This window comes from Oncorhynchus gorbuscha, linkage group LG01 (assembly GCF_021184085.1).
Source record: "Oncorhynchus gorbuscha isolate QuinsamMale2020 ecotype Even-year linkage group LG01, OgorEven_v1.0, whole genome shotgun sequence".
Classification (NCBI taxonomy): domain Eukaryota; kingdom Metazoa; phylum Chordata; class Actinopteri; order Salmoniformes; family Salmonidae; genus Oncorhynchus; species Oncorhynchus gorbuscha.
In genome coordinates, this window is record NC_060173.1 from 83881906 (window position 1) to 83898414 (window position 16509).

At 45.7% G+C, this 16509-nt stretch overlaps 1 protein-coding gene across 8 annotated transcripts in view; it reads right to left on the reverse strand.

Annotated features, from left to right (window-relative positions):
- Positions 1 to 16509, reverse strand: part of LOC124043838 (diacylglycerol kinase eta-like) — an 86775-nt gene that overhangs the window by 18044 nt on the left and 52222 nt on the right. For 4 of the 8 annotated variants that reach the window (XM_046362895.1, XM_046362875.1, XM_046362905.1 and 1 more), the window contains 13 exons: positions 15010 to 15135; positions 14828 to 14930; positions 9933 to 10095; positions 6368 to 6476; positions 6075 to 6296; positions 5869 to 5960; positions 5084 to 5183; positions 4583 to 4898; positions 3500 to 3631; positions 2735 to 2881; positions 930 to 1047; positions 534 to 644; positions 221 to 317 (listed from right to left, as the gene is read on the reverse strand). In XM_046362895.1, the coding sequence (XP_046218851.1) occupies positions 221 to 317; positions 534 to 644; positions 930 to 1047; positions 2735 to 2881; positions 3500 to 3631; positions 4583 to 4898; positions 5084 to 5183; positions 5869 to 5960; positions 6075 to 6296; positions 6368 to 6476; positions 9933 to 10095; positions 14828 to 14930; positions 15010 to 15135 (1836 nt within the window). The remainder of the gene's footprint in view (positions 1 to 220; positions 318 to 533; positions 645 to 929; positions 1048 to 2734; positions 2882 to 3499; positions 3632 to 4582; positions 4899 to 5083; positions 5184 to 5868; positions 5961 to 6074; positions 6297 to 6367; positions 6477 to 9932; positions 10096 to 14827; positions 14931 to 15009; positions 15136 to 16509) is intronic. The other 4 variants (XM_046362941.1, XM_046362932.1, XM_046362923.1 and 1 more) reach the window with 1 other exon arrangement.

A 16509-nucleotide genomic window follows, 5' to 3' on the forward strand; every position in this document is an offset into this window, starting at 1 on the left:
TGCAGATTGATGATTTTGTATCCATTTTAGAATAAGGCTGTACCGTAACAAAACGTAGAGCAAGTGAAGGGGTGTGAATATTTTCCAAATGCAATGGACTGGTTATCATTCCCTGTGGTACACCCTATGTGGCCGCCATTCTATCGACCACTAAACATTTATTTGAATGGGAAAGACCCTTCTAGTAACTCTAATTCTATGGTAATTCTAATTCTCTCACCTCCAGTTGAACCTTCTGTTCTAGGTTCTTGTAGGTTCTCTGGAGGAGCTCCTTGGTGCCCAGAACACCATACCACACCCTGTTCTTAGTACGACTCCTAGAGAGAGAGAAAGATCGAGAGAGAGAGAGAGAGAGAGAGAGAGAGAGAGAGAGAGAGAGAGAGAGAGAGAGAGAGACGGCGGGAGGATAGTCAGAGTGAGGAAGAGAAAGGAGTGTACACAAAATGTGGAAAAAGGGGGAGAGAATAGAGGAGAGAGATGAATGAGAGGACAGTGGAGAGGGGTGAGAGAGGAGAAATAAACCTAGAGCTCACCGGCACTTCTCTGGGTGTTCTTCCCTCTTGTTGTTGAACTCCAAGGTGATCTTAGCATCCAGCCCAACGCCAAAGTAATTGTTCATGACACACTTCTCACTAAAGCCCTCTCTGTGTGGGAGATATAGATACAGGGCAGTTCAGAAAACTACAATTCAACTGAAAACTGATTCACGTTTTGATCTGGTCGCCAAAAAGGTCAAGTCGGGAACATTCTGAATATGGTAGCCTAAAGGTTAGACGTCAGAGGTCTGAGGGTCTTACAGCGAGTCCAGGAGGTCAGGGTTTATGAAGGGTTAAAGGGTAGAGGTCAGAGGATCTTACAGTGAGTTCAGGTCAGAGTCCAGGAGGTCAGAGTTTATGAAGGGTTAAAGGGTAGAGGTCAGAGGATCTTACAGTGAGTCCAGGTCAGAGTCCAGGAAGGGCGTAGCACCAAATGGGTCGATGTTGGCCAGCAGCATCTTACTGATGATGGAGCTACCGGCTATAGAAGCTGCCAGACCAGCACGCAAACCTGTACAGAGAAACAGGGCTGTTCTTAAACAGTGCTGTGTGTGTGTGTGGGATGTGCACTTGTACCAAGGCAGATGTGTGTGTATCATTTCAGACAATAGATATGTGTGTATACGCATGAGCGCAAACCATGGCAGATGAAGTGTGTATGTGAAGTAGAGGTCTTCACAGGTCCAAAAAGTTGAGTTCCACACAGAACAGAACCCAAAAAGGTTTCTTCAGGTCCCCCCCCCCCCCTTGGGTTGTGCCGTGGTGGAGATCTTTGTGGGCTATACTCGGCCTTGTCTCAGGATGGTAAGTTGGTGGTTGAATATATCCCTCTAGTGGTGTGGGGGCTGTGCTTTGGCAAAGTGGGTGGGGTTATATCCTTCCTGTTTGGCCCTGTCCGGGGGTGTCCTCGGATGGGGTCACAGGGTCTCCTGACCCCTCCTGTCTCAGCCTTCAGTATTTATGCTGCAGTAGTTTATGTGTCGGGGGTCTAGGGTCAGTTTGTTATATCTGGAGTACTTCTCCTGTCCTATTCGGTGTCCTGTGTGAATGTAAGTGTGCTTTCTCTAATTCTCTCTTTCTTTCTCTGTCTCGGAGGACCTGAGCCCAAGGGCCATGCCTAAGGACTACCTGGCATTATGACTCCTTGCTGTCCCCAGTCCACCTGGCCGTGCTGCTGCTCCAGTTTCAACAGTTCTGCCTTATTATTATTTGACCAAGCTGGTCATTTATGAATATTTGAACATCTTGGCCATGTTCTGTTATAATCTCCACCCGGCACAGCCAGAAGAGAACTGGTCACCCCACATAGCCTGGTTCCTCTCTAGGTTTCTTCCTAGGTTTTGGCCTTTCTAGGGAGTTTTTCCTAGCCACTGTGCTTCTACACCTGCATTGCTTGCTGTTTGGAGTTTTAGGCTGGGTTTCTGTACAACACTTTGAGATATCAGCTGATGTACGAAGGGCTATATAAATACATTTGATTTGATTTGATTTGATAGAGCCCTTTAAGGTTCTAGATAGCACCTTTCTGTCTTAGAGTGTACCCAAATAAATAAATGTTTTAAATATAGAGACCCGTTTCGAACAGACCCAAGGAGAACCAGACCCGGCCCGAACATGACAGCCAGTTGGGAGTTTGCCAAAAGACACCTAAATGACTCTCAGACCATGAGAAACAAGATTCTCTGGTCTGATGGTCTAATCCTTGCCGTTCTACAATTACAAATAAGTTAATAACTCTCTTCAAACTAAGTAGCTGTTGGCTCTTGCCGTTTTAGTCCATCCTTCTAATTGATCTTTTAAATCGATTATATAGCTCCTACATTGCTTCCCACACACTGAGGCTTTTTGACTGTGGAGCCACTTTGACAATGACTTGTGATTGGCCGACAACAACAAGTTACACGCCCCTCAAGAGCAGAAGCATAAATGATAGCCTACAATTTTTTTCTCTCTTCATACTGCAGCAGTCGTATTCAGGTCCTTACGGGCAAATCAGTTATAATTACACATACCCAAGACCCATGACGATCATATCAGATCCGACCAGGACACGTGAGAATTTAGAATTCTGTCAGAATCTGGACCCGCTCGGGTCCCTAGTCAGATGCCACGTAATTGTGTTTGGGTGGACCCGTGAAGACCTCTAATGGGAAGTGTGTACGCGCATGTATGTGCACAGCGCACATGAGTGCATATACCGTAGGATGTACCAGGGCAGATGATGCGTGTGTTGAGTACAGGCAGGTTCTCCTTGCTGGTGGTGAAGGGTGTGATGGAGAACGAGCCACAGGATTGGCTGCTGCGACTTACATGCCTCTCAGGAGGAGAACATGGACTCTTAGCCACTAGAAAGAGAGAGAGAGAGACACCAGAAAGGGACCAGAGAGAGACAGAAGGAGAAAGAGACCAGGGAGAAAGACAGAGACATACCAGAAATGTGAGTACTGAGACATTCACTGCTACTACTGTATGTACTAAAGATCTAGAGAGAGTAGATAGAACAAAGGGATGACGCAGGAGAATATAGTGACATCCCCATTGATCTGAAGCAATAAGCAGATTACTTGTAAAAAAAATAAAAAATAAAAAAGGAAGTGCCTCTGTCCCACAGACAATGACACATCCTACAGGACACACACACACACTAAAGGACACACACTCTGTGTAAATACCACTATTATCCAATAGTGAGGAATACAGAGAATGGTTTCCCATCTATGCTTATTACAAAAACAACATCCTATATTTAGAGCAGGAAACATCATGTGTGTGGGCTTGTCAGACAGAGTCTGTGTTCTCTGTGGCCACTAAGCTGGTGGTGTTTAGATCCTGTGTGATTTCTTGTATGATACAACTTACTCTATCTGTATTCAAATGGACCCTTGGCCCCTACTCCCTATCCACTCCTCTAGATCTAAAGAGGACTGGGTGGATGGGGGAGAGAGAGAGAGAGAGAGACTCACATGGAACAGCTTCCAGTTCCTTGGTGTCCTCGTCCTTCTCACTGTCCCTGTTGTCCTCCTCTCCTTCCTTCCTGAACTCCAACGGGGACGGCAGCTCCAGCTCCTCTGTGTGGGCATTCTGCTCATCCACCACTAGAGGGAGAGGGGGCAGTGCCAGAGGGTAAGAGAGGAGGGGGGGAGGACGATGAGAGAGGGACGATGAGAGAGGGAGTGACGGGGAGAAAGGGGAGAAATTGGACACTACAACTTTGTATTACTTGACACAGTGATTGCCGATACTTTTTATGGTTTAACAATCTGGATTCCATTGTATTTTCTCTGAAACATGCATGAAAGACTTGCCATAGGCTCTAATATATTGTATGTCTGATCTGTTTTGTCATACTCTATACCTACGTACCTCTCTTGGCCTGTTCAATGATCTGTTATGTTCTATATCTACGTACCTCTCGGCCTGTTCAATGATCTGTTATGTTCTATATCTACGTACCTCCCTCGGCCTGTTCGATGATCTGTTATGTTCTATATCTACGTACCTCTCTCGGCCTGTTCAATGATCTGTTATGTTCTATATCTACGTACCTCTCGGCCTGTTCAATGATCTGTTATGTTCTATATCTACGTACCTCCCTCGGCCTGTTCGATGATCTGTTATGTTCTATATCTACGTACCTCTCTCGGCCTGTTCGATGATCTGTTATGTTCTATACCTACGACCTCTCTCGGCCTGTTCAATGATCTGTTATGTTCTATATCTACGTACCTCCCTCGGCCTGTTCGATGATCTGTTATGTTCTATATCTACGTACCTCTCGGCCTGTTCAATGATCTGTTATGTTCTATATCTACGTACCTCTCTCGGCCTGTTCGATGATCTGTTATGTTCTATATCTACGTACCTCTCTCGGCCTGTTCAATGATCTGTTATGTTCTATATCTACGTACCTCCCTCGGCCTGTTCGATGATCTGTTATGTTCTATTTCTACATACCTCTCTCGGCCTATTCGATGATCTGTTATGTTCTATATCTACGTACCTCTCTCGGCCTGTTCAATGATCTGTTATGTTCTATATCTACGTACCTCTCTCGGCCTGTTCAATGATCTGTCGTACAGCCTTCTTCAGGCTGTTGGCTCGTAACATCAGCTGTTCTTTAGCTCTGAACAGCTTGTGTGGCGAACCTCTTCCTTTCTCTCCTCCCTTTTCGCTCTCCTCCGCTTCCAGTTTCTCCTTCAGCTCGGTCAACGACTCCTCGCTCACCTCCTCCTCCTCGTCTTCCTCCTCTTCCTCCTCTTCAACGATTGGTGGCGTGGAAAGGGGAAGAGGTGGTGGGAGTGACTGGGCTTCTGTGTTGAGGGTCTGGAGGAGTGAATCTAGCTTTTCATTCAGGATGGCACACTGTTGGGAAAAGGAGAGTTAGGTTAGTGTGTGTGTGTGTGTGTGTGTGTGTGTGTGTGTGTGTGTGTGTGTGTGTGTGTGTGTGTGTGTGTGTGTGTGTGTGTGTGTGTGTGTGTGTGTGTGTGTGTGTGTGTGTGTGTGTGTGTGTGTGTGTGTGTGTGTGTGTGTGTGGGGGGGGTACTTACTTTGAGAGACATAGTGTCACACTCGTCTGTATTCTCAATACTTTTCTCGTAAGATTTCCCCACTTTGGCAACAAAGTCCTTTACTGTCTCACACAGGATCCTGGAAGGACGGTGAGAGAGTAGACAGAGTAGAGCGTGAGTAGAGAGAGAGTATTGAGAGAGTAGAGAGAGAGTAGAGAGATAGGAGAGAGTAGGGAGAGTGTGTAGAGAGAGATAGAGTAGAAAGAGAGTAGAGAGAGTAGAGAAAGAGAGATAGTGTAGAGAGAGAGTAGAGAGATAGGAGAGAGTGTAGAGAGTAGAGAGAGAGAGTAGAGAGACAAAAGAGAGTAGAGAGAGAGTAGAGAGAGTAGAGAGAGTGAGTAGAGAGAGTAGAGAGAGAGTAGAGAGAGAGTAGAGAGAGAGAGTAGAGAGAGTAGAGAGAGAGAGTAGAGAGAGTAGAGAGAGTGAGTAGAGAGAGTAGAGAGAGAGAGTAGAGAGAGTAGAGAGAGTGAGTAGAGAGAGTGAGTAGAGAGAGTAGAGAGAGTCGAAAGAGACGAAAGAAAGAGAGTAGAGAGAGAGAGAGAGAGTGAGTAGAGAGAGAGAGAGCGAGAGTAGAGAGAGTAGAGAGAGTAGAGAGAGTCGAAAGAGACGAAAGAAAGAGAGTAGAGAGAGACAGAGAGTGAGTAGAGAGAGAGAGAGCGAGACAGAGAGAGAGAAAGCGGGGGTGAAAGGAGAGCGTGAGTTCACATTAAATGAAATTGTCAGCAGCCATTTAGCAGTAAGCAGTGTTGAGATGAGACACTCACTTAGCGGAGGAGATGACCACAGAGTGTTGATCAGAGTTGAGGATCTTGGTGAGATGGGCAGTTACCGAGTCTTCATATGCTGAGATCTGAAACTGGGGACACAGAGAGAGGTGAAAGGCAGAATTAGCAAAAAACTAAGCAAGGCCAGGGGGATACCGTTACATTATAAAACACCTCCAAATCTTAATGTGTCAGATGTTGTGTACCTGGCCGTCGTCAGTGTCGTCTGGCGTGACGGGCCCGCTGTGTTTGGAGGGGAGCTTTATCTCGTAGGTCATGATGCTCCAGCGGTCCAACATCTTGGTGCTGGCCCGCTCCAGTTTCTCCAGAATCTGGGGAAGCTGCGTGTCATCGTCACACGATGGGCCCCAGCCCAGCACCCGCGCCAGGTCGTTTCCCGTGCCCAAGGGCAGCACACCCAGCTGGCACTGGAGACAGAGAGAGAGGGGGGAGAGAGTGAGAGGGGAAGTGTGTGTGGGGAGACGGGGGGGGTTCTTACCTGTTTGTGGAGGTTGAGTTTGTCTATCTCAGAGAGGACCCAGCCGACACTCCCATCCCCTCCACACACCAGGATCCGGAAGTTATCAAACTTCTGAAAGAGACGCAGCCTGGAGAGCACACAGAGGAATGGTACTAGTGTCAGAGTCATTGAACAGTGTATCTTCTGTCCCTGTTCTTCCCTGATCAGGGCACCAGCCACCCTGTCTCTGTCCCCAGTATCTATGTTGCATGTGCCGGGGTACTAGGGTCAGTCTGTCTTATCTGGTGTACTGTGTGATCTTAGGCTCCCTCTAATTCCCCTCTCTCTCTCTCCAGAAGGACCTTGGCCAGGTTCCATAAAACATCGTATTGGTAATTTCCCTACATACATACATACATACATACATACATACATACATACATACATACACACATACACACACACACACACACACACACACACACACACACACACACATACATACATACACATACATACACACATACATACATACACATACACACATACACATACATACATACATACATACATACATACATACATACATACATACATACATACATACATACATACATACATACATACATACATACATACATACATACATACATACATACATACATACATACATACATATAAATACACATACAGTACCAGTCAAACGTTTGGAGAGACCTACTCATTCAATGGTTTTTCTTTATTATTTCTTTTTTCTACATTGTAGAATAATAGTGAAGACACCAAAACTATGAAATAACACATATGGAATCATGTAGAAACCAAAAAAAGTGTTCAACAAATCTAAATATATTTTATATTTGAGATTCTTCAAAGTAGCCACCCTTTGCCTTCTGTATCCCATCCCTACCTTGTCAAAACACAACTAATTGACTCAAAATCATTAAGGAAAGAAATTCTACAAATTAACTTTTAACAAGGCACACCTGTTAATTGAAATGCATTCCAGGTGACTACCTCATGAATCTGATTGAGAGAATGCCAAGCGTGTGCAAAGCTATCATCAAGGCAAAGGGTGTCTACTTTAAAGAATCTCAAATATAAAATATATTTTGATTTGTTTAACATTTTTGGGGTTACTACATGATTCCCTATGTGTTATTTAATAGTTTTGATGTCTTCACCATTATTCTACAATGTGGAAAAATAGTAAAAATAAAGAAAAACCCTTGAATGTGTAAGTGTGTCCAAAAGTTGACTGGTACTGTATAAATATCTTTATAAAAGTATGTTTTCCTTTGTTATTTTACAATACCCCTACCACCCCTCCCCTAATTGGAGTAAACAAATTAACAACAACCCGTAGGCTTCTACTTCCAGCTTATACATACTATATACATTTTACAGACACAGTATATTTTACATTAGTATCTTGTTGTTATTAGTCCCACCTTTCAGCTCCATTCAACTCGTTCCATCTCTCTTAACACCATCCCTATTGGATTTCTATTTGCCATATATTTTTTCAACTGTGCTGCGATGTTTCACAAATGTTTCTACAGGTTGTAAATTTAAGACAAAGGGTTTTGCTAAAATAACTCTCATATTTTTGATCCATTGACTATGACTTTGCAAATCACCCAGTATTTGCTATCTGCAGAGTTAGCTCCAGGTAAGTGTTGCAATTCTTCAGCCATTCCTGGACGTGTGACTAAAAACAAGCTACATATGGACAGTACCAAAATAAATGATCTAATAACAACGCAAAATCTGCAGAGCTGTGAAGGTTCTATCCCCCCCGTATGTACAATTGAAGTCGGAAGTTTACATACACCTTCGCCAAATACATTTAAACTCCGTTTGTCACAATTCCTGACATTGAATCCTGGTAAAAAATTCCCTTTCTTAGGTCAGTTAGGATCTCCACTTTATTTTAAGAATGTGAAATGTCAGGATAATAGTAGAGAGAATGGTTTATTTCAGCTTTTATTTCTTTCATCACATTCCCAGTGGGTCAGAAGTTTACATACACTCAATTAGTACATGATAGCATTGCCTTTAAATTGTTTAACTTGGGTCAAATGTTTTGGGTAGCTTTCCACAAGCTTCCCACAATAAGTTGGGTGAATTTTGACCCATTCCTCCTGACAGAGCAGGAGTAACTGAGTCAGGTTTGTAGGCCTCCTTGCTTGCACACACTTTTTTCAGTTCTGCCCACAAATGTTCTACAGGATTGAAGTAAGGGCTTTGTGAAGGCCACTCCAATACCTTGACTTTGTTATCCTTAAGCCATTTTGCCACAACTTTGGAAGTATGCTTGGGGTCATTGTCCATTTGGAAGACTCATTTGCGACCAAGCTTTAACTTCCTGACTGATGTCTTGAGATGTTGCTTCAATATATCCACCTAATTTTCCTCCCTCATGATCCCATCTATTTTGTGAAGTGCACCAGTCACTCCGGCAGCAAAGCACCCCAAAAACATGATGCTGACACCCCCGTGCTTCACGGTTGGAATGGTGTTCTTCGACTTGCAAGCCTCCCCCTTTTTCCTCCAAACATAACGATGGTCATTATGGCCAAAGAGTTCTATTCTTGTTTCATCAGACCAGATTACATTTCTCCAAAAAGTACGATCTTTGTCTCCATATGTGCAGTTGCCAACCATAGTCTGGCTTATTTATGGCGGTTTTGGAGCAGTGGCTTCAGGTGTCAATATAGGACTCATTTTACTGTGGATATAGGTACTTTTGTACCTGTTTCCTCCAGCATCTTCACAAGGTCCTTTGCTGTTGTTCTGGGATGTGGGAGTTGAGTATCCGGAGCATCAACATGTGTGGGTTCGATTACAGGCTCAAAATTGCCAGAAACTCATCAGTCTATGCTTGTTCTGAGAAATGAAGGCTATTCCATGCGAGAAATTGCCAAGATCTCGTACAACGCTGTGCACTACTCCCTTCACAGAATAGCGCAAACTGGCTCTAACCAGGATAGAAAGAGGTGTGGGAGGCCCTGGTGCACAACTGAGCAAGAGGACAAGTACATTAGAGTGTCTAGTTTGAGAAACAGACACCTCACAAGTCCTCAACTGGCAACTTCAATAAATAGTACCAGCAAAACACCAGTCTCAACGTCAACAGTGAAGAGGCGACTCCAGGATGTTGGTGTTTTGCTGGTACTAAACAATGTAAGGAGCACAATCCATGGCTACAAAGCTAGCTGGCTAGCTAGCTACCTTCTCTGTAAGTTTGCTTGACGTACTAAAAAGTAATAGAAACAAGTTGAGAAAAAAAGTAACAAAAAGTAATGTGTTCTATTCTCTTCTGAATCATTTTGTATCTCCTGCCTTGAATTTAGAAGTTCTTTCTGACGATCTCCCAAAATAAATTTGATTTCTTTGACAAGACGTTCAGTCAGTGAATCAGGACGGAACAAAATTACAAATCATTTATCGGCTGCAAATTGACCGCAAGAAGCCCAAATTGATATAATATTTGACTAAAACATAATCATTTCAAAACTTGCTTGCATTTGTAAACCATCAGAGTTGCCGCTCTATTATGCGTGGTGATGCCGAGCGGTTTCCACTAGCCAAGCCGACTCACCCTAGATGTGGTCCGCCATTGACCAGGTCAAACACCTGAGCAGGGTTAAGGAGCTGCTTGAAACGTCGGAGGAATTTAACCCCTTGGTTGTCTCCACTCTTGGAGTTGACGAAGACCAGCAGAGGACTGGCGCAGGACGGAGGACAGGTGGCCTTCCAGAAGCCTGAACACAAATACACAAAAACGGTTATTACATTGAATGAAAAAGTGACTTATATTTAACTAAGCAAGTCAGTTATAAACAAATTCTTATTTTCAATGACGGCCTAGGAGTGGTGGGTTAACTGCCTTGTTCAGGGGCTGAACAACAGATTTCGACCTTGTCAGCTCGGGGATTCGATCTTGCAACCTTCCGGATATGAGTGTAACGCTCTACCACTAGGCTATCTGCCGCCCCATGAATGAAGGTTTGAATGACTGAATGGATTAATGAATAGATAGATTAATGAATCTGTGCTCAAATATTAAGAGTGCTAGCCAATTCTAGTAGTAAATAAAATGCAGACATGATCTGATAAACGGTACGGAACGAGTGTAGATGGTGCTACACTGTAGATAGGACATCAGAAGCAATTACATTGTATACTTGTTCATCTCTACCACATTTATCACATTGTTTGTCACTGTCAAATCCACTGGTTAATCCAAAGTGTATTAACAATATCCAGACTCTGAGCCGTGTCACAGTGACTAATAGAAGGGATGTGAGAAGACGAAGAGATGAAAAGAAAAGAGAGATTCTACTGTGCTGGATCACCCATTAACTACTGTATCATAACACCCACACGCTGCAACCTCTTTGAGGCATCAAAATGTGTGTGTGTGTGTGTGTATCACAGTACTGAGTCAGGCTGTGCAGTTGTGTGTGGCACGTGCTGTATTAGCCCACATTCTAAGCAGGAGACACACTGTGGACAACGAGCCTGTGCGTTTATAGGATTTATCATATGGCAACATTACTCTTTGTGAAAAGGCTTTAAATTTGAGTGTGTGTGTGTGTGTGTGTGTGTGTGTGTGTGTGTGTGTGTGTGTGTGTGTGTGTGTGTGTGTGTGTGTGTGTGTGTGTGTGTGTGTGTGTGTGTGTGTGTGTGTGTGTGCTTGCGCGGGGGAGGATTGTGACAGTCCCCAGGGGTGCTGCCATCCACACTATCATTCTCTCTTCCTTCACTCTCTTTCTGTCATTCCTTTCTCCCTCTCTCTATCCCCCTCTCTTTGTCCTTTGCTCTCTCCATCCTCCACATCTCTTTGCTTCTCTTTTCTCTCTATCATTATTTTACCCTTCTCATTTTGCCTCTCTTCTCATTCCATCTTTCTATCCCTCTCTCTCTCTTTGCCACCTTCTCTCTCTCTCTCTCTCTCTCTCTCTCTCTCTCTCTCTCTCTCTCTCTCTCTCTCTCTCTCTCTCTCTCTCTCTCTCTCTCTCTCTCTCTCTCTCTCTCTCTCTCTCTCTCTCTCTCTCTCTCTCTCTCTCTCTCTCTCTCTCTCTCTCTCTCTCTCTCTCTCTCTCTCTCTCTCTCTCTCTCTCTCTCTCTCTCTCTCTCTCTCTCTCTCTCTCTCTCTCTCTAATCTTGGCAGCGGCGGAGCAGAGATGGGGGAGGAAAGTCACAACGTTTCAGCACGTGCCACAGTCAGCTAGCAGCCAATTAGATTAGAGCCCTCTCAATCCTGCACTGGGACGAGGGCAAATCCTGGCATGTGGAGGGGGGAGGGGTTAAATGCATTGAAGAGGGAGAGGAAGATATTTGGAACGAGAAGGAGAGGAAAAGAGGGAGAGGGGAAGACATGGTGAGAGAAGGGAGGGAGACATGGGGATATATGGGGAGACAGAGGGGGAGGGGCAGAGATAGAGGGAGAGAGATGGGTGGGAACAGAGAGAGAGGGAGATATAGGAGCGGGAACAGAGATAGAGGGAGATGGAGGGGCGGGAACAGACATATAGGGGTGGGAACAGAGAGAGGAGCTATAGGAGAGGGAACAGAGATAGAGGGAGATAGAGGGGCGGGAACAGAGATATATGGGCGGGAACAGAGAGAGGGAGCTATAGAAGAGGGAACAGAGATAGAGGGAGATGGAGGGGCGGGAACAGAGATATAGGGGTGAGAACAGAGAGAGGGAGCTATAGGAGAGGGAACAGAGATAGAGGGAGATAGAGGGGCGGGAACAGAGATATAGGGGCGGGAACAGAGAGAGGGAGCTATAGGAGAGGGAACAGAGATAGAGGGAGATAGAGGGGTGGGAACAGAGATATAGGGGTGGGAACAGAGAGAGGGAGCTATAGAAGAGGGAACAGAGAGAGGGAGATGGAGGGGCGGGAACAGAGATATAGGGGCGGGAACAGAGAGAGGGAGCTATAGGAGAGGGAACAGAGATAGAGGGAGATAGAGGGGCGGGAACAGAGATATAGGGGCGGGAACAGAGAGAGGGAGCTATAGAAGAGGGAACAGAGATAGAGGGAGATGGAGGGGCGGGAACAGAGATATATGGGCGGGAACAGAGAGAGGGAGCTATAGGAGAGGGAACAGAGATAGAGGGAGATAGAGGGGCGGGAACAGAGATATAGGGGCGGGAACAGAGAGAGGGAGCTATAGGAGAGGGAACAGAGATAGAGGGAGATAGAGGGGTGGGAACAGACATATAGGAGAGGGAACAGAGAGAGAGGGAGATAGAGGGGCGGGAACAGAGATATAGGAGCGGGAACAGAGAGAGGGAGCTATAGGAGAGGGAACAGAGATAGAGGGAGATAGAGGGGCGGGAACAGAGATATAGGGGCGGGAACAGAGAGAAGGAGCTATAGAAGAGGGAACAGAGATAGAGGGAGATGGAGGGGCGGGAACAGAGAAATATGGGCGGGAACAGAGAGAGGGAGCTATAGGAGAGGGAACAGAGATAGAGGGAGATAGAGGGGCAGGAACAGAGATATAGGGGCGGGAACAGAGAGAGGGAGCTATAGGAGAGGGAACAGAGATAGAGGGAGATGGAGGGGCGGGAACAGAGATATAGGGGCGGGAACAGAGAGAGGGAGCTATAGGAGAGGGAACAGAGATAGAGGGAGATAGAGGGGTGGGAACAGACATATAGGAGAGGGAACAGAGAGAGAGGGAGATAGAGGGGCGGGAACAGAGATATAGGGGCGGGAACAGAGAGAGGGAGCTATAGGAGAGGGAACAGAGATAGAGGGAGATAGAGGGGTGGGAACAGACATATAGGAGAGGGAACAGAGAGAGAGGGAGATAGAGGGGCGGGAACAGAGATATAGGGGCGGGAACAGAGACAGTGGGAGATAGAGGGGAAGTAGAGGGGTAAGTAGAGATTTTTGTAGCTCAAACTCCTCTCATTTCTCATCCAATCATCTCTTCATTCTTTTGATCCTTTCTTCTTCCACACCTTTCCAAGTTAGTCAATATGATCACCCTGAGAACAACTCTGTATTTGTGGGTGTGTGTGTGCACCTGCCTGAAATATCTATTTGATATACCCGTCAATACAATACCCACTGTACCCAATACAAAACCCCCTAATCTGGGTTGTGTCCATTGGGAACCAAAGGGAAGAAATGGGACTGAAACACGAAGGGACTACCTGGACTTATCCTATTAGAAATGCTTATTTCCTCAGCACAACATTTAACAATTATTTCCATTATGCTCCCTAATGAATACAATGCTGGGATGTGTGTGTGTGTGTGTGTGTGTGTGTGTGTGTGTGTGTGTGTGTGTGTGTGTGTGTGTGTGTGTGTGTGTGTGTGTGTGTGTGTGTGTGTGTGTGTGTGTGTGTGTGTGTGTGTGTGTGTGTGTGTGTGTGTGTGTGTGTGTGTGTGTGTGTGTGTGTGTGTGTGTGTGTGTGTTTTAATCATCCCTCATCCCCAGGTCATTCTGAGAGGAAATTAGCAAAGCCAATGAGGTGACTCCTTTATAACATTCATCTGCACTGCATTTCACTCCACTTTCCACCGGTCAGTAATACATGTTTTATTGAAGAAAGAATAATGTCATTGAGACATCTCATTCTCCATTTGGGTGTAGAGACATCCTATGTGACTACACTATTCCTTGTCTCAGGATAGTAAGTTGGTGGTTGAAGATATCCCTCTAGTGGTGTGGGGGCTGTCCTTTGGCAAAGTGGGTGGGGTTATATCCTTCCTGTTTGGCCCTGTCCGGGGGTATCATCGGATGGGGCCACAGTGTCTCCTGACCCCTCCTGTCTCAGCCTCCAGTATTTATGCTGCAGTAGTTTATGTGTCGGGGGGCTAGGATCAGTTTGTCATATCTGGAGTACTTTTCCTGTCCTATTCGGTGTCCTGTGTGAATTTAAGTGTGCTCTCTCTAATTCTCTCTTTCTTTCTTTCTCTCTCTCGGAGGACCTGAGCCCTTGGACCATGCCTCAGCACTACCTGGCATGATGACTCCTTGCTGTACCCAGTCCACCTGGCCGTGCTGCTGCTCTAGTTTCAACTGTTCTGCCTGCGGCTATGGAATTCTGACCTGTTCACCGGACGTGCTACCTGTCCCAGACCTATTTTTTGACCATGCTGGTCATTTCTGAACATTTTAACATCTTGGCCATGTTCTGTTATAATCTCCACACGGCACAGCCAGAAGAGGACTGGCCACCCCTCATAGCCTGGTTCCTCTCTAGGTTTCTTCCTAGGTTTTGGCCTTTCTAGGGAGTTTTTCCTAGCCAACGTGCATTTTCCTTCAACACCTGCATTGCTTGCTGTTTGGGGATTTAGGCTGGGTTTCTGTACAGCACTTTGAGATATCAGCTGATGTACGAAGGGCTATATAAATACATTTGATTTGATTTGATATTCTTTAAGCCTTTCCTGGAAAGGCTTACAGATATGCAATATGGCCCATTGTAATGAAGTGTGTGTGTGTATGTTTATGTGTGTGTACCATCCGAGTCGATGCTGTTGAGAGCAGTAGGAGGGATGATGGAGACTTTACACTGGCCCAGGGGACATTTCCTGGGGTACAAGTCCATACAAGCTGTGTGTACCTGGAAAAACACAGAGTTTGTGTTAGAACACACACACACACCATACACACAGACACACACTCCACACGCACACACTCACCATGGCCTTGCACCAGAGGCAGCGCCAGTCCTGCAGTCGGAGCACGCTGCCACACGTCTTGTCACACACAGCACACTTGGCACTAACAGGCAGGTTCCCCTCCAGCCACTGGTGGGGCATGGCAATCTACAGGACATGAGGAGTGAGTTAGTCAGGTACAACGTTTATCAGGGGTAGAAATATATTATTCTATTTTCTACCTTCTCGTGCCATCAGTTGCTGACACACACACACACACACACACACACACACACACACACACACACACACACACACACACACACACACACACGCACACACACACACACACACACACACACACACACACACACACACACACACACACACACACACACACACACACACACACACACACACACACACACACGTATGTACACAAGGACATACACACACACACATATATACAGTGCCTTCGGAAAGTATTCAGACCCCTTGACTTTATCCACATTTTGTTAAATCCTCAGCAATCTATACAAAATACCCCATAATGACAAAGCGAAAACAGGTTCTTAGAAATGTTTGCAAATTTCTTACAACTAAAAAACAGAAATACGTTTGGAAAGGCATGGAAGAAGTTTGAAACCACCATGGCACCACCAAGATTCTTCCTAGAGCTGGCTGCCCGGCCAAATTGAGCAATCTGGGGAGAAGGGCCTTGGTCAGGGAGGTGACCAAGAACCTGATGGTCACTCTGACAGAGCTCTAGAGTTCCTCTGTGGAGATGGGAGAACCTTCCAGAAGGACAACCATCTCTGCAACACTGCACCAATCAGCCCTTTACAGTAGAGTGGCCAGGCGGAAGCCACTCCTCAGTAAAAGGTACATTACAGCCCGCTTGGTGTTTGCCAAAAGACACCTAAACAAGATTCGAAACAAGATTCTCTGGTCTGATGAAACCAAGATTGAACTCTTTGGCCTGAATGCCAAGCGTCACGTCTGGAGGAAGCCTGGCAACATCCCTACGTTGAAGCATGGTGGTGGCATCATCGTGCTGTGGGGATGTTTTTCAGCGGCAGGGACTGGGAAACTAGTCAGGATTAAGGGAAAGATGAACAAAGAAAAGTACAGAGAGATCCTTGATAAAAACCTGCTCCAGAGCACTCAGGTCTTCAGACTGGGGCAAAGGTTCACCTTCCAACAGTACAACGACCCTAAGCACACAGCCAAGACAACGCAGGAGTGGCTTCGGGACAAGTCTCTGAATGTCCTTGAGTGGGCCAGCCAGAGCCCGGACTTCAACCTGATCGAACATTTCTGGAGACCTGAAAACAGCTGTGCAGCAAAGCTTCCCATCCAACCTGACAGAGCTTGAAAGGATCTGCAGAGAAGAATGGGAGAAACTCCCCAAATACAGGTGTGCCAAGCTTGTAGTGTCATACCCAAGAAGACTCAATAATGTAATTGCTACCAAAGGTGCTTCAACAAAGTTCTGTGTAAAGGGTCTGAATACTTACGTAAATGTATATTTCAGTTTTTGCT